The sequence below is a fragment of the Equus quagga genome, chromosome 2 (genome assembly GCF_021613505.1).
Source record: "Equus quagga isolate Etosha38 chromosome 2, UCLA_HA_Equagga_1.0, whole genome shotgun sequence".
NCBI classification, from domain to species: Eukaryota; Metazoa; Chordata; class Mammalia; order Perissodactyla; family Equidae; genus Equus; species Equus quagga.
Window position 1 is genome coordinate 32,178,502 of NC_060268.1, and position 18,188 is coordinate 32,196,689.

At 45.5% G+C, this 18,188-nt stretch overlaps 1 protein-coding gene across 9 annotated transcripts in view; it reads right to left on the reverse strand.

Moving 5' to 3' along the window:
- Window positions 1–8,508, reverse strand: part of RYR3 (ryanodine receptor 3) — a 484,984-nt gene extending 476,476 nt beyond the window's left edge. For all 9 annotated transcript variants that reach the window (XM_046653250.1, XM_046653245.1, XM_046653249.1 and 6 more), the window contains exon 1: window positions 8,399–8,508. In XM_046653250.1, the coding sequence (XP_046509206.1) occupies window positions 8,399–8,449 (51 nt within the window). In that variant the 5' untranslated portion in view covers window positions 8,450–8,508. The remainder of the gene's footprint in view (window positions 1–8,398) is intronic.
- Between the last annotated feature and the right edge of the window lie 9,680 nt (window positions 8,509–18,188).

An 18,188-nucleotide genomic window follows, 5' to 3' on the forward strand; every position in this document is an offset into this window, starting at 1 on the left:
CTGATGGAGACTCAGAGCCTCTTCACTCATATTTTCAAGGCATCCCTGAGATATAATCATCATTACTATGTCTTTATAAATGGATGAACCAAAACGCGAAAAGGGCAGACAATCCTTCAGATATCTGGCGATAAAAATGCCACCGAACTGAGCAAATGTTTTAGCTCTGAGTTTACCCACTTGACTGGCATGTTCTCTGTTATGTTTTTCATTTTAAAATCCCTCTTGCAAAGAAATGAGATTTGTTCAAGACATCACTATGGTTTATTCTTGGACTCCTCCTTTCTAACCACCTGGAGAAGAGAGGACAACTTGGAGGTGAACAATAGCTATGTGTCCTGGATGATAGAGATGAAGGGGGTATGAGGGGCTCACACTCCTCCAGGAGTAGCTGCCCCATTTTGATTTGACTTCTCAGATTCTGCTTTTGGTTCAGTGTGGAGCTGTGGCCAAGTGGATCCCTCTTACTGCCCTAGCATTATTACAGTCTGGATCTGGTCCATGGCACAGAGTGCAGCAGTTCCAACCGATACTTCTTACACTGTGGACATTTATGTGCCACAGATGGAGAACTTTCCATTTCTTTGCTGTAGTCCCACTGACTAGCTCTCTCTGCCCTGGTGCATTAGAGAACCCAGCGGTGAAATTATTAGAGAGTAAATGCCCAGCCCTGACAATAGCCTGTTGAGAAGCATGTAGCTTCCAGTAAGAGCCTTTCCTATTTGCTCGTTGAGGGATACACAGCTCTCTTTAGCATTCTCCCTTTTTTGCTGTAGGAATTGTTATAAGTTGGATCACAGACTCTGGAGCATTTGCTTGGGATGGAGATGAGTAATACAACAAACATGATAACCGATAATGGAGTTTTGTTGCTTGAACACTTTGCCACTCCAGGAAGGCGGCATCTTAGATCTCACTTTGACGAAGAGTCACTGGATCTTATAAAAATCTCAGACTTTCTTTTTTTAACTGTTATCTCTGATTCTGAATTATCTGAAACAAAGTATTTATTAGCACCAGTCCTGGCTGCAAATAGTGCTCTTCCTAATGCCTGAGATGAGGTTGGCCACGTCTTCCACGTAGCTCAAGACTTCTTCTCCTCGGATAAAAGGTCGTAAGTAGATAAAGATGGAGTCTCTGTCCCACGAGCCCCAGAACCCGGACTTCTGTGCCCTGATGCTTCCTTTGCTCACTCAGGGTCCTCCAAGCACCAGCGCAACGCTCACTCAGGGTCCTCCAAGCACCAGTGCAACGCTCACTCAGGCTTACCCCTCTCAGTAATGCTCCCAAGTGCTCTCATCTTTCACCAGTCCAATTCCTATTCCCACAGGAACTAGCTCTGCTCAGTTGTTAATGATGCTAATCATTAATGGTACCTGCTGAGCTAACAATTTTGCATTTTAGTATTTTGATAGAGGGAATTTCTTGAGTCAATGCCTTATCCCAAAGGCAAACCAAGGAGAAAGAGAGCCTTCTGTGACACTGACACCAGCCCAGATTTTTACTTTTACACTTTCTTTAAAACTGTGCTGCCTTGCTCATCACACTGGCTGGTTCCTATAGCGCAAAACTTCATATAAACTGAACTCAGTAGAAAAACTGTTGATGGCCTGTAAGATTCTGCACAGGCAGCAGCAGCTCTGTCTCCGGAGCTCTCGTCTGCCTCCTTTGCACTCTTAAAGGAAGATGCAGCAAGCAGCTGTCACCCCAGAGGGGACAGCCATGGTTCATATTGAGTGAAATTTCTGAATCTCTTTGTAATCTGATTTTAGGATATAATATTTGCTTTCCTTCTTCTTGGGTGCTGCATCCAATACAAATAAGACCTCCTCAAATAGACAAGCCTGTGTGGGGGCTAGGAGACTCGAAATCAATGAGGAACTCCCTGTCCAAGGAGGTGGAAGGTGAAAGAAAGAGAAAAAAAACCCAGAATACCGGGGCCTGGTACCTCAGTGTCTCCTACCTGTAAGGCCATGTCCTGCCTAAAAGGACAATACCCCAGCGTATTCCTGTAGAATCAGCAATGTGCTCTGAGCTAGAGAAGGGAAGAGGTGCATTTGAGGAGAGGAGACACGGCTCTTTTATTTTTGCATACTGCATCATCAGTCTCGGAGCTGATCTGAACTTTGTTTCCTAACAATCAGGAATTAGAAATGACAAAGGAGGAAAAAAAATCATCTTGGCACCTCACAAGGCCCATCTCTATAGCAAGATCAGGGCTCAGGTGCCAGTACTTTTTCTTCCTTGTCTCTGAATTGAAGAGACGCTATGACGGCAAAACTCACTGAAGCAAGGGAAGCTGCAGTGGCTGGAAATGTCTTTGTCCCTAAAAGACCCCACTGGCTTCCAAAGAAGAAGATGGCTGAGAGGACACCAGCCTGAGGCTCTGAAGACCCGACTTGGCTCCCTGGGGACAAGTGGTGTCCTGCAGGCTCAGCATTGGCTGAGCTCCCACCACGAAAGCATCTGCTTCATCCAGGTGCGCCAAGAGGAACTTTGCAAAGGTCCTGACTCCCCAGAAAGACATGACTGAAACAGCAAAATCCCTCAGAGGAAAAGCAGGGTTGGCTTTACAGGAAACCTGGTCCCAGTACTCTGTGGGAAAAGAATGGACTCATGAAAGAAACAGGAGGGAGGAAACAGGAAGGATAGCTTTGAAAGGAAGAGGTATGGGATTCAATAAGAAAAGGTAGTCCTCTGGGAAGGAGTAGCTTTGGTAATTTTCTGGGAAGACGAAAAAGAACTCTGAATGTTCTATTTGGTGTCTGGAATCCTGGGGTCCTATCTGGCCTTTTGAAGGCTATTGCACCAATTGAATGGCCTTTTAGTCAAATAATTGAGAAAAGTTGGCATTTGCCTTAGTCAAGCACTTTCCCAGATATACTGGGGCTGGACCAGCACTGGAGATGGTCTAACAACTCCAGGTTGGAGATAAGAACCTGTGACAGAGACCGTATCAGAGAAAGGGGGAATGGGGTGCTTTTTCAACCACAAGATCCAGTCATAAGCAGGGTTGATTTCCTAGTGCAGGAGATACACAATGATAATGCCCTAGGATACATACCCTCTTCTCTCATTTGGGGTATTGTTGGAATTTCTGCTGCCTCTCACCGCACTTCTGTGAAGCTGCAGAAGCAGGCGCTATCTCCATACAGCAGAAGAACAAAACCTCAATTTTCTTAAGTGAGTCATTCAAGGTCACAGTGAGACGGGGCTAGAAATTAGAATTCCTGCCTCTAAGTTCAATTTTTTAAATTACATCATTCCACTCCAACTGGATAAATCTAGTATTAAGGGTAGCTTAAAGAAAAAGTTAATATAGAAGGGTTTATATGAGTGTAGAATTGTGGGAAATGAACTAAAGCACTGGCTTCTGCAGATGCAGGACTTCCTGGGCCTACACAAGAGATTGGTAAGAATCACTCACGAGGATGCCAAGTCAATTAGAAATGATGGAGCCAACGGCTTCAAAACGAAAAGCTCTTGAAGTAGTAGGGTAAAGGAAAAGTCAAATTATGAAATAACAAATCGTTCCCAGGAAGAAGTGAAAAGAAACGATCATAAAACAAGCAAAAGAGGCAAATAAAGACAGATACACATACTAAGACCTCTTTAAATACAAATCCTTCAAAAGTAATTATCAGAGTATTTTGCTCTCCAGGTAAGTTCTTCCCACTCTTTCTATTTCAACATTTTTTTCCTCAGATCAACCCTAAGGAATCTGAGGAATATATTTGTTTTGCCTGTAAATCAATATTGGAAAAAGGACAAAGAATTGTTAAAAAATGAATTTCAATTAACTGTCCTCGTCCTGGTTAACAATCATATTAGCGTAAGAAAAAGTATGCATGAACATCAGACGCACCTTCTTCAACTGCAGACCTGTTCTGGTCTCCCTTGTCTTACAGTGGGCTACAACACATTCCAAACATTTCCAAGTTCACGGTCACCATCACCTCCTTCTCCTGGAGCTCAGCAGCTTAAAATCCCTCAAGAAAACCCTGGTCACAGGTAATCAGTACCTCGGGTGATATAAGACAACACCCCCTGGTGCTGATGCAGCCTTCCTGACACAAGTTAACTTCTTTGCAAGAAGGACTTAGCTTCCCTCCCACATCCACCTGGGGCATTTCCCTGGACAGGAGAGGATATTGGGTGTCCAGCACTTTAATAAGCTCGGCTCTGAGAAGCCAAGGGATAAAAGACTGAGAAGGTAAGAAGCGACATTGGGAGGCTCAGAGTGTGGGAATACTCTGAGTTTTGTCACTTTAACCATCAAACCCAATGTAGCAGGAGAGCCCAGCCCAACTCCCCACAACACACACCAGGGTATCTGGGGTCTGCATTCTAACACTCCCTCCATCACTACTTACTGCCACCCTGAGCCACTGTGAAGAAATCACCGGCGTCCACCTCTGCCCCATACCTTCTCAAAGAAAAGCTACCAAAATCACAACACCGGCATCACACAGCTGTTATGTAAATGGGTTCTGCTGAGGGGAGAAGCAGGTAGAAATCTATATACACCACCAAGTGAAAGTTTACTGTCATCCCAACCTGGGACAATGTGCTCCAGAGGGACGTGAGCTCACATTAGTGCCACAGCTCCAATTCAAGGATTTGTCCTAGTCCCCTTGCAGAGAGGAACCCAAGACAATGGAAGCAATCTTGATTCTCAGCTCAAGTGTGTTCTCTGGTCCCTTGAGAGGCACAAATTTAGACGAAGGAGGACAACTTTCTATCAGGAGGGCCAAATTAGGCACCTATGACCAATCTTTCATTGAAACATAGAAACGAATGTCTGTCTCACTTTGAGCTCTGTTTCAATTAACTTTGTGGTAGAGAGGAGGTTGGCAAGGAGAAGGCTGTGGTATTTTAAAAACAATAAGCTGAGGCTTGGAGGTTCTTCTTTCTTTCTTTCCTTTTTAATGGATACTGTAGTCTAAGGGAAAAAAATCGGAGTGAGAACACATCTTCTCCCTGGCACTCTCAAAGTGTGATGTGGTGCCAGCCGCTCCACCAACTGTCTGGAGACAGGGTGATTGTCACTCCTCTCTGTAACTTCTTGCTTTCAGCTCTGGGTGGCTGGCAGGTTTATCTGCTTCTGAGCAGCTTCAGAGCCACGTCAGTGACACTGGCTACGTCAGCAAGAGCAATCGGAAGGTAAGACGATGCCACTGCCAGCAGCAGTGGGAGGGAAAATTTTAGGCTTAAAGAAAATTCTTACGTCTAGCTGTCTGACTGACTCTCTCATTGACTTAAATGACTGCCAGTGATTTCAGAAGGCCAGAAGAGGATATGTAGTTTTACACAGCCATTTGAACGTTTGGGGTACAGGAGCATTTAGTTAACATAATGTGCTTACACTTCCAAACCCCTTGTGTAGGTCCTGCCCACTGCTCAGGAGAGGGTGGGCTTCAAATGCATCAGAGGATGCAACCAAGAGGAACATCACCACCTAGCAAGTGTCAAAAGCCCCCATGCGCACACTAAGAGGGGTTACTGCAGTAATTCTGGCCCATTTCACGTCACCCATAGTTCTAGCTGCTTTCATTTTTGTCGGTATCATACTAAACAGGACACCAAAACCACCAACAATCTGACGAGGATCCTCAACACAATGCTATTCGATGGTCTATTTTTAAAAAGTAGGTTTAAAAGCCTCTCTTCTTTGGAATGGCAACCCACTAAAGTTCACGGCTGCAAAGACAGGATTCTATTCCATCGTCAAATATCAACCACCTTCTGGTCCAGGACCATGTTACAGTGCAGAGGCTTTAGATGACTCACATACAGCCAAAATGCTTTAAAAGGTATTGTTTTGGGAAAAGAAAGAAATCCTAAGGTAAAGGTAGATGAGGAAGTTCAAACTGAAATAACTTCTCCAACCGAGAGATATTCAAAGGTGAGAAAACCCTGCTACCAGCACAGCCCCATGATTCCCGACTCCCCTAAAAGCAGCAAGATCAAGTCAAAATTTTGTACAGATCAAAAACTTAGGGTGATCAAGTTCAAAGAAATAACTTTGTCTAATTCATGGATATAGAGGGAGAGTGTCAGATCCAGAAAGCAGCAGATCTCATCTCAGTATAATCTTAAGACTATAACCTCCGGAGTAATGCTCAATGCCAGGCTCTGGGGGGAATTTAACGCAAAATTCTGTGATGACAATTATCAGTGACTTGCTGGACAACCCTGGCCAAGTCACTTGATTTCCTGTGCCTCAGTTTCATCACCTATTCTTTCCCCAATAAGCCAAAGATGAAGTTAAGCTGCTTCACGGAGTGACACAGAAACTCACCTAAAAAATACTTATGGTGATACTAGAAGGAAGAGAATCAATAATGCCACATTTGGAGTCCCTTGTCCCCATGGTTACTTCCAGCTCTCCGTTGAAACCATAACTGATACGCAGTACCTCTGCAACAGAGATTCTTAACCTGGGTCCTTGAACTCCACAGGGGGCCATGGCTAGGCTGTAAAAGGAGCCCACTGGCTCTGATCTCTTGGGCAGGACAACCATGACACAAACAGTTAAAGAACCACTGCTCTGCAGTAATCCTTGGTTACAGTTGTACCAAAAAAAAAAAAAAAACAGTTGCACTGCCTGATGGAGAAGAAAAGTCAGGGAAGGTGGCCACAGAAACCAAGAGAAACACATAGGATGGGAATCTCAAGGAAACCACCATGATTTCACCTTGACTTTCTGGGTCATCTATTCATCACTGACCCTATCTGTCAAAAGGTAATTCCTTCAAACAACAATGCCTAGAAGACTATTAATAATAAGCAGAAGAAATGACTGGTTGAGAAGGGCACAGGGTGGGGAGGACTCGAGATGCCACCCATCCAATATTGAAGAGACCTGTTGGAAGAAAAGCCTAGGGGTTCCACAGCGCTTTGTGGGGAACCAGCAGCTTTACAACCAAAAGGGCTGTAACAAGTGGTAACTGTGGCGCCATCTTGTGCGCTGTGTGGGAGATGAGGATGGGGTCTGGGTCTGCAGATCAGACCCAGGATGAAGGGGACAGATAATTCCGTAGTATCAGAAGGCAGTGTCAGAAGGGTGGTGGGTCCTTCCATAGCTCCCAAATGAAACCCAAGTCCCAGCTCTACAGAGGAACCATGTTTGGAAAAGAAACTAAAGGGAATTGTAAGAAAGCACTTCAAAAGGAAGCGGGAATGGTCCAAACGATGGACAAGAACTAAGTTGTGATCTTCAGAGACCAGGTCAGAAGGGCTCACTTAAAGAGAAGGAGAGAGGAAGAGGGAGTGAAACAATTTCATTCTAATTCCTGAGAGCTAGACAGTGCATATAAAATGATCTAACACTTATAGAGCAATTTACAGTTTACAAAACATTATGACATTCACTACTTCATCTAATCCTTATCACCCTGAAACGCTAGTTATATTTTCTCCCCTTTATACATGAGGAAACTGAGGTTAGGAAGGGCGGATTATGCGACTTGCTCAAGGTCACCTGGCTGAAAACAGAGCTGGGACGCACCCCAATGCCCCCCACCCCTCCTGGTTATCGTCCACCTTTTAAGGCTTTATGTTAACTCCTCAGGGGCAAGGTTGATGCAGCTACAACAGACTCCCCATGCCCGTCCTACCCCTTCCCTCCCCAACCCCCGCCACTACTCATAAAATCTGGGGCGGAGCAGCGCCCTCCGGTGCCAGGGAGGGGACCTGAGTGACGCGGATCCACAGACCGGGGTTTCCCTGTCCTGCGGAGCTCGGGAGAGCCGGCACCAGAAGCCATGGCTCTTACACTCGGGGCAGTCAAGTAACGCTCCAGCAGCAGTTGCCAGCTTGGGGCTTAACGTGCGAGGGGCAGCGCTGCTGAATTCCCTTCCGAGCGATCCCAGGACTGGGACCGAGCGCCTGCGCCCGCTTCTCGTCCTGGGCTCCCCACGCTCGCCCCCGGCCCGCTGGTTCCTTCTGGCGGTTCCCAAGTGCACGGGGGCGCCTCGGAGGAGTCAGGGGGCTAGGGTGGAGTGTTGGGGATGAAAGAGCGGATCGACTCTGGGGCGCGATCTTCCACTTCTGATCCTCCTGTCAGGGAGACCACGAGCAAACCCTGGCTGGAAGTTTGGGCATCAAGGGTTTCGGATCAAGTACCAAGTTGCCCAGAGAGCGGTAGAGGTGGAGGTGGAGGTCTGGGGTGGGGGTGGCGGTAGGGGAAGAAGGGACAGGCAGGAGAAGGTGCCCCTTCCCACGCAGCCCCTCGCGGCCCCGCGAGTGGGTGACCGGTCCGCCTCTGCAGCCCGCGGGTGCGGAGAACGCGCCGGGCACCGGGCATCGGACACCGCGGCGCAGCGCAGCCCTTCTTCGCCCGGCTCCGCGCTCCTTCCCACCTGCCCGCCGCCTCGCCCCCGCCGCGGAGACTCACAGTCCGCAGGAACTGGATCTCGTCCTCGCCTCCTTCTCCCCCTTCGGCCATGGCTCCCGAGGCGTCGGCGGTGCCCCAGCCTCCGGCGCCTCTGCCTCCTCCGGCAGCCGCTCGGCGTGCGCTGGCGGCTGCTGCGCTCCTTCTCCTCTTCCTCTTCCTCCTCTTCCTCCTCCTCCTCCTCCGGCTCCTGGCTCAGCCTCAGCCGCGCCGAGCTAATCCCCGACCATATAGGGAGCTGGGCTAACACTCCACTGCACTGCAGAGCGCCAACGCCAACCAAGCAGCCCGCCTACCCCTCTCTCCTCTCGCCCCAGCCAAGTGCGCGGCGGCCGCCCGCCCCGCCGAGAGCGCAGCGCCGGGCGCGCCGAGCGGGCGGGGGCGACGCGGAGCCCCGGGCGGCTGTCGTGGGGCCTCCCCCGCAGCGCACCGCAGCGCCCCGCACGGCGCCGCACACTCAGCGGAGGCGCGCGCCCCGCGGCGACAAGAGGGTGCCCCTTACCCTGCTCCGATTCCGAAACAAAGCCCAGTTGCTTAGGTCCAGTGTGCGGAGACTGGGCACTAACCCTCTCTATTTGCCCACTTTGCCCTCGTGTGTGTGTATGTGTGTGTGTGTGTGTGGTGGACTCGAATGACTTGCTCCGACCCTAGTGCTTTGTTCGGACTCCGAGGCGCGGAAGGCTGGGAGGGGTGTCCTTTGGTCTTCAAGCAGCAGGGAGAAAACGGTGCGGTGAGGGTGTCCATCCATTCATAACAAAGTTTGCAACTCCCTCCATAGCCATTTCTGCACCTTAAGAGAACCCCTTCAAAATCCAGTCAGTCCATTTTACCAAACCCCTCTATTGTCCGTTGTTGCTGAACAAAATAACTTCTCTCTGTACCTTAGGAAGCCTCCCGGGCTCCCCATTCCATCCGCAATTTGGAGGTCAGGTGGCATCAGAACCCTTTCTCTCTGCCTACCCCTCATCTCTTAAACTTATTCTGCATTTTAGGGTGCCAGCCCTGTGGACAGAGGAGAGTATGTACAGTGGGACCCCTTCCAGGTCTTTGGGCCGCGAACATCCCACCCAACCTTAGGTCTATTCCCAGGGTTGGGGGCTGTCAAATTGGTCCTTGCTAAAGCTGAGGGTGCAAGGTGCCCCCTTCCGTCTGCTGGCCAGGAAGTTCCAGGGCAAGAGAAGCATTCAAGAGAAGGGGCCCTGGGAAGAGATGTAGACCAAGGATGAAGAGAAACCCAGAAGATGTACGGGTGATGATTCTGGGCTCATGGTGGCAGAGGACACTGGAAACCCTAACCAATCTCACAGCTTCCTTGTAGATGACCTCTCTCTTGGTTCTGCGTTAAAAATCTCTTTCCTGAGTTCTCATCCCACATTTTCTACTGGATATCAGAAATACTGAGAAAAATAATGTTTTTTTCTTTTATTGTACCCAAACTGCTTCCTTCTAATGTGTGTGTGGTGGACTCAAATGCAGCTTAGAGGCTGAATCTTGGTCTTAGTGCCTCTTCTGAAGCCTGCCTAGAATAAGTCAAACCCTTTGCAGGTTGTGGCCCGTCACGTATTGGAGGGCACCTGGCATGCTCACTTCTGTGTATCACCATCCACTCTTCTCCTGGCTGAAGATTCCTCTTCCCCTCAACATTCCCTGTAGCACAGTTTTCAGAGCCTACATCATTTTTGATGGCCTTATTATAAGCATTCCAGTTTGTCTTCTTCCTCCTAAATGGTCGTGCTCTCCTCCCCTGTTTGGGAGAGTCTGCACATGCAATCTAATATTGGATTGGCTTCAGAGCAGCTCCAATGACACCTATTATGTTTGCATTTGACTAGAATTTCTAGGGTTGTTTTTTTTGCTCTCCCATATGAACCACTAAAGTCAAATATTCTCCATTTTGGTCATGTCCAAGTACTTCAGTACCAGCTTTAAAAAATATTTCTTCCTATTATAATTCACTTTATTAGTTTCTTTCTATATATGGTCCTTTAAGAAATTTTGAATCTCAATTATGCCATCCGAAGTGCTAATTATCACAAACTTATGATAAGGCACACTGTTGGCGTACCACTTGGGTTGACTTTCATACTTTTGTTTATGATTATTTAATAGGTCAAGAGCTTACCTAAATGTAAATTTTGCAGCCCAAATTTATTCTTGTTCATGAGCATACTACAAATGCCTTTTTCACACACTTGACTGAAATCAAGATACATGAGGCAGGACACCACCTGGTTTATCATCAAATAACCCATCACAAAAGGAGGTGGGAAAGGAGCACTGCGACGTCATTAGTGCATCCACTTGGATTCCTGGTGATCCTTGCATTCCTTTACTGTGCTCAAAATTGAGCTGTCTAATTACGCAGGCTAGGATTGTTCTAGGGCTTGGCCTATAGTTTCTCACCCTATAGTTTCAGCCTATAGTTTGGGGAAAGTAGCATTTACTTCTATGTGAAATCTTCTTCCATTTTCTAAGATTTCCCAAAAATATACCAATAATAATGCTGTAGTCAGGTGATCAAATTATTTCACCACCTTAGGATTTAATTCACCCAGGTCTGCAGAATTAATGTTGAATATGACAGCCAAAGTCCTTGTCCTCAGGGATAGTTGAAAGAAAGAGTGGGAAGAAAGGAAACTAGGATGGGTAAGATAGACAGCCAGATGATAGCTAGACGATAGATATATAGATAGATAGATAGATAGATAGATAGATAGATAGATTTCAGACGCTGGGCTTTCATATATTTTGCTGTTAGTCCTCCCATCAAGTCTAGATGAGAATAAACTAAGATTAAGTTACTTTCTAAATATATACATCTGGTAAGTGGCAGAGCTGACATTCAGACTTGGATTGCCTGACTCCAAGCCTAATACTTTTTAGTACTTTTTACACTATACCACCTCGCTTCTAGGACCGTGAATTTGTACCCCACCACCCTTCACCCCCCACATATCAGATTTGCTCCCTCATCCTGTATTTTAAACTGAATCTCTCCCCAAACCAGTTACTCTTCATAGAGAGCTAGAGGACTTATACCTTAGGTCTTAGAAGACAGAATATCATCTCATCAAAAAAATCCCAAACCTCCCAGGTTTCTGACCCTTGGAGAAAGCTTTCAGCCATTATTAGCACTTCAGTGAGGTGCCCACAAAGCAATAAAATACATTGGGGGTGCTAGAGTTATTCAAAGCCAGCCCTGAAATCCAGCAGCACTTGAACGTTGGGGCACCATGCAACCAATATCAACCGCTGGAAAGCACATAATAATAACTTTCGTCCTGTAGGGCCAAACCAGACATTTTTCGTTTTTATCTTTTCAGCACTTCTATACCTTTTACATATATAGTTTGTAAAGGCCTGAGTAAATCTGAAGCCTCATTATTGAAATAAAATTCATGTATTTATTTTCCCCTATGGCAGATTCTGAAATGAAGTATTGGTCTGAGTATTTTCTGTCATAACAGGGCCTCTTATGTGTGTTTAACCAGCAAGATTGATACAGCTTTAAAATACTGATGAAAAATGGCCATAGTCATATAATTCACTATCTCATTTGCTATGGTTGATTATTCATGGTGGCCGATTGCCCAGGTGGTGTTAATGAGGCCAGGGTTGTGGATTCAGTTCCAGGAGGGCCAGTTAGCTTCACTCTATTTGCTGGTCAAAGACCCTGGCCCCTTCGCTCTGGCCAAGAGGCTCATAAATCTTTGCTGGTTTAGCCACAGGGAAGGCAGGCCCAAGCCTGGTCACTAACTAAGACCTACCATGCTTGGAGACAGAAGCAAAGGGGTCACACTTGATAAAGACAGCCTTCACCCAGATTACTGGAGATGTATTAAATTCTACACAACATTGACTCTGTCTTCAATATCCATTTCAGACTCACCTCCCAACTAGAGGAGTTATCCACTTGCTGAAAACACATCTCTCCAGTTAATTGCATTCATGGCTCTGGTCTGCAGTGACTGGTTCCACCTAGGAAAAGTGGAAAAGGCAAAGACAGAAGAACTGTAAAGCTGAGAGGGCTGACCTTTGCTACCTGCCATCTTTTTTGACACATCATCATATATATGAGTACTCTCCGTATATTGACTGAGGATTTATTTGTTTTTCCATTAGCAAAGAGGCAGAAAACACCTTTCTGTGCTTTTTCTTCAGGTATTTAAATTGTGAAGCTCCTTTACTGGTGATGAGGCAAGAAGATATTGTCACCAATTAAGCCCATGAACAAAAATAATTCCTAAAAGGACACATGCCTTTGATTTGGTACCAATAGGAAGGTTAGCATACACACTTACAGAAGCCTTTTTCTTTTTGCTGAGGGAGAGTTGCCATGAGCTAAGACCTGTGCCAATCTTCCTCTATTTTGTATGTGGGTCACCACCATAACACGGCTGCTAATGAGTGGTGTAGGTCTATGCCCAGGAACCGAACCTGGACCACCAAAGCCAAGTACAGTGAACTTAACCATTAGGCCATGGGACCAGCCTCCAGAAGCCTTTTTTTTAAAGTTAAGAAATGATTACCAATAGTTTCCAAGATCTTTGCAATAAGCTACTATGTTGACATATTCCCTTGGTGCAAAGAATTGGAACCCATGCCCAAAAGCCTTGACTTGAATTCCTTTCTTCATTAGGGAGGGGACAGGTGCAGGAAAATATTTTTCTTTTTCCTGATGATATCTGTTTTCTCTCTCTCATAAAAGCCACAGGTGTTGCAACTACTTGACATACGGAGGGATCCACAGTTAAGGCTACCTCCTGCAGCTGAACACATGGAAATGTCTTTTTTTTTTTTTCCTGACACCTTAAGATTGGAAGATTACAAAATAAGGCTAAAGTTAATATGCCACTTTGGTGAAAGTCTCCTGAAACTAAACCACTCTGAGAGGGGCTGTGTCCCAGGGGCGTTTCAACTCTGAGTCTTAGAAGAGGTGGAAGCAAGGTGGGCACACCTGCAGAAGCCTGGGAGGCCCATCCTCTCACCAAGTGCCATCCACAGAGCTGACATCTTCAGGGCACCTCCAGCTGGAACAGTTTGTTAAAGCCATGAACTAAGCCACCAACAGAATCATAGTTCATTTTCATTTGCCTCCATGTCAACCTCTGTTTAACTTGTACTCTGGCGGTTGTATAGCGCAAAATTTGACATTTGGTGAGTGAGGGTTTGAGTCTTGGGTGAGACTCTACAATTGAAGGATTGTTATGACCCTGAGCAAGGAATTTAAACTCAGAGCCTGTTTCATCTTCTGGAAAATGGGGATGAAGATCCCTCCCTCCCAAGATGATTTTAAAGATTCAGAAACTTAGTGATTAGAAAATGCTTTGCAGAGTATCTTGTAACAGCGCCCAGTATAAAATCCTGAGATGTCTCTTGCAGATCTGTTCCCCTCCTTCTCCTTTGTGTTGGTTTCCAATGCCTGCCCTTCGGGTCTGTTTGTGTTCCTGCCTTTCTTAAAGTTCCATTCTCACTTGACTTTTCATGAGGCCCTTACCCGCAAAAAAAGGCTCAATGCCTCTGATTTCAGGAAACAATTTCCTGCCCCAATAAGCAAAACATTCTGGGCAGATCTCATGCGTTGCAAGTTAATGGTGAACACCAATACCACTTTGCAATGTTTGATTCCTAGGGAGTTTTGTTCTGAGCTGTATTACGTCTTCATCTTTAATGAGAAATGTATTCTGTTGCTATGGCGTATTGAAATTCATGGCTTCCTCTGGAAGGTGAAATTACTGGTGCCCACCCCCTCAGGTTTTCCCCAGGGCTTTATGAGATGGAGATCTAGGGGTTTATGGAACTGCGCTTAATCAGATAAGTCGCACTTACACTAAACTCAGTGCCTTTGATTTCTAATTTCTGCATTTTAATTCTTCCTGCAGTTCAGTGGCACAGATTTATTGAAGCTGCTGCCAGCGACAATTTGCTCTGACCTGCTACAGTTTTAATAGTTCCTGCCGAAATAGGTGGGTACACAGTGGGAAGGAGACGAATGGAGTTTTATGTCATTTATTTCAGATGCCAAGGTAAGACCCACATTTCAGTAGGTAAAAATGTAAGTAAGTAACTTTTATTCTGGTTCTGGGGTAATGTTTCTATAGCCAGCCCCTGGGTTCAATTTGTCTCTACAGCCTGTTCTGAGCAGATCTCATTTCCAGTATCTCTGGGCTGGGGAAATTTCCTTTGAAATGATTCAAGGAATTTAACAAAGCAAATCTGCTTTTTCTCTACACTGCAAGGATGCACAATTTTCTGTTGGCACTCAGAGCTCCAGTGTCCTGGGATGCAAGCTCTGCTTTTGAAATTCCTTCTCAATATGTCACTGTTGTTGACAAGTACAGCAGAAGCTCGCAGATTCGAATAAGAGGTGGGGAGACTGGCAGGGTTGCTGGGTGACTCCTGTTGCTTTCCTCTGAGATCAAAATAAAAGTCAGAGATTTTAAACTCTACCCACCATATTCAGCTTAGAATTGAAGAGGAAATGAGCATTCTAGTCCCATGGGTCCATAGGCCAGCAAAAACTTAGAGGAAATTTTCAGCCAAACTATGAGGTTGCCAGCTTTTGATGTTGCTATTTAAGCACATTAAAAATCCCACTGCTAATGCCTATGACCATGGTTTTTTTAAAGAAGGGACATTTTAGTATAATAGTAGAGGGGACAAATTGTAGAATTAAAAATAAATAAATTGTGACTTTATGAATAACTCATTACATAATCTCTCTCTCCCTCTCTCTCTTTCTCTCTTCTTCCGTCTGTCCTTTGCTGCAAAGAAGAAGAAGAAAACATCATCAGAGACCAGCACTGGTTTGGGAATCACCAATAAGGTCAAGCTCCTCATTCTAAGATGAGGAATCTGAGGTGAACTGAATTGATGCAAGCTGGGACTAGAGCCCAGATCTCCTGGCTCCTTGTCTAGTATTTATTTTCCCTGACTTCTTTGTAATGGAATCCAGGGTAATGGCCCAGAGGTACAGCAAGATCTTGGAGTGTCTTCTTAATCATCAAATACAATTATTTTGTCCTCTACAAAGTCGTGATCTTAAGTGAATTTGCTGGTCTAATCCTTTAAAAACCAATAGTATGTGTGTGGGATTTCTCTAGTGACTAGCTAGACAACTTGTTCCCTAAGGGATTATTTACTAGTCTTTAAAACCAATAATAGCAAACTAACAAACAAAAGAAACCCAGAAAGTTAAGATTGAGGTCACTCCTAAAGATTCCTCACTTAAACACTTATTGTACACTAAAAACAGAGTGTTGAGGAGGTTTGGGGATTGGTGGAGCCTGTATTAGGGGGTGGTTCTAGAATACCCTTCACAAAAGCAAGGGATTGATTTACTAAATTGCATGAATTATTCACCACTTTTTACATTTCCATACCCTCCCTCTTCTTAGTTTCTACCTCAACATTCTAGGCTCTGACCCCAAAGGTTGGGAGAGATAGCCTAAGCACTACATTTAAATTTTAGTCCTTGTTCTCCAACTCCACCCTTAAGGTATTTGGCACTGTTGATTAGTTGCTATTTCTTGGAACTAAACTCCCCATCCTTGGAGTCCCTATTGTGACACTGTCCTGGCTCTCCTTCTCCACCTCCTTTGATGACTTCTCTTCCTTATCCTGACATCAGAAATAGGCATTCCCCAAGATTCCGTCCTTGAACCTCCTTCGTCCTGTGTAAACTCAAGTCTTATCCTATCCTATGACTTCAGCCACCACCACTTCTATGTCCCGATCTTAGTTCCAAGTTCCTTCCAAGTTCCCAACACACTTTTCCAACTACATACTTAATATTTCCAATTGTAAGTATCACCATTTCTTTAAACACAACATGACTAAAACAGAATTCTTTCCATATTTGAGGACCCTCCCCATTCACACTCCCATTCCACACCAGCTGGCTTCTCCTTCCTCCCAACATCTCTATCTGTGTTATTGGTACCGCCATCCGTGGAGGAATAGTTACTGGAACCAAGGCCTGATTCCTCCAGTGACACTGGGAAGGGAACCAGCAGAAATAAGGAGTGCCGCTCAGTCAAGATGTCGGGACATGCTACTTCTTCCTGTTGCACTTCCCCTCCTCTAGCCGTGTATGTAAGAAACAAAAGTAGTCACCTTCAAACCACAGACTAAGGCCATCTAGACTTAGAATATTGAAAAACAAAGACGATATTCAGGATTTAATTAGAGAAAATGAGTTTTGCCAAGGACTTCTGGAGGACGCTGTGATTCTTAGCCAATGGACAGGGTATCTATCTGGATCAGCAAATTTGAAAGTCTCTTCGTTACAGACCCCTATGCTTTGAATCCTGGCATCAACACAGCTTTGTGAATTCAGGGAGACACCTAACCATGCCTTGCCTCAATTTCCTTATTTGCAAAACAAAAATAAAATGAAAAAATTTTAATAGGGTGGTTAAAGAATTGAAATAGTCAATTTCTGTAAAGCTTTTAGATCAGAGATTGGTAATGAACAGATGCTGAGTAGTTAATGTCTGGTTTCCCAGAAGTAGACCCTGAGATGAGGATTTGAGAAATGATCCCAGGAAATACCTGTAAGTGAGGGAGTGAGAGAGGGAAGGGAGAGAAGCCAGGAAGGGGTAAGTTACCAAGTCTGTTACCACTGTGAGAAAGTAGAGCCTGATCTCATTGGGGAACTCTGGGAGTCAATGAGGACCACCCACCTCAGCATCAAGGGTCAAGGAAGCTGGGATATTTATATACTATTCCAGTCAGTCAGTGTTTGCAGGCTGCTCCTAGGGGTGTGAATTCTCTGGCTCTTCTACTTGCTCTGGCTGCCAGAGAAAGCCCTCAGGCAGTTGGCAACTGTGCTGGCAAGTACCACACAATGGTAGGGCATGAGAACATTGTCTACCAGTATGCTCAATAAATATGCTATCGTCATCATCACCACTGAAGTCCAAAGGCAAAGCAGATGAAAGCCGGGCTCTTCTGGCTGAAGTTGGTGGGAGAGAGTGGGGGTGACAAGCCCAAGATTTGGCACTGGGAGCCCAGGTCTCTCATCCCAGGTGACATACCTGAGTCATCTCTACAGAATCTTAGAGACCCACAAATGGTTGAGTTCATGGACCCTATTCCTGGGAGTGATTCAAAGACAGTAAAAATCTACTTCCTGCCGTCAAGGAACTGCAACTGTTTCAGAGACAAATTATAAATACAGTACAGTAAGGTAAGCAGCAATGGAAGTTAGAACTTTCTAAATGTCCAGTGAGAGGAGCACAAGTTGTTTGGGGAAGTGAGATCGCCGTTGGCTGTGGCCGTCAGAATGGGCTCCACTGAGTAGATGGGATTAAGCTCAGCCCTATAGGACAATTAGTTTTCAATTAGAAGAACAGAGGCAGATAGAATTTCCAGAGTTCTGCTGATCTGGATGCTGGCTGTCAATGTTGAAGGCCTGGGGACCGGGACTGCTGCTTAACACAATCCCTCAGTTATCCTGGAATATGCAAAGTCTTTATGCCAGTGTAATGTGTTGTCCCCAAACCACCACTCCCAGAGGCAGATCCCTCTCTCTCTTCACCCCTTCACTGACTTTCCCTCTTAAACATTATCTCTCGTTTAATAAGAATAATAAATTGTAATAGTAGCTATCAACAACCCTGTGAGATGGGCATTTCTATCGCCATGTTATAGATGAGGAGTTTGAGAGTAGGGGTTAAGGAACTCCCTAAAGTTTCACAGCTAAACTTGGATTTGTACCCTAGTGTATCTGATTTCAAAGCCAGACCAACTCACTATGCTTTGATGCCTCTCGTTCAAGAGAAGGTATGGA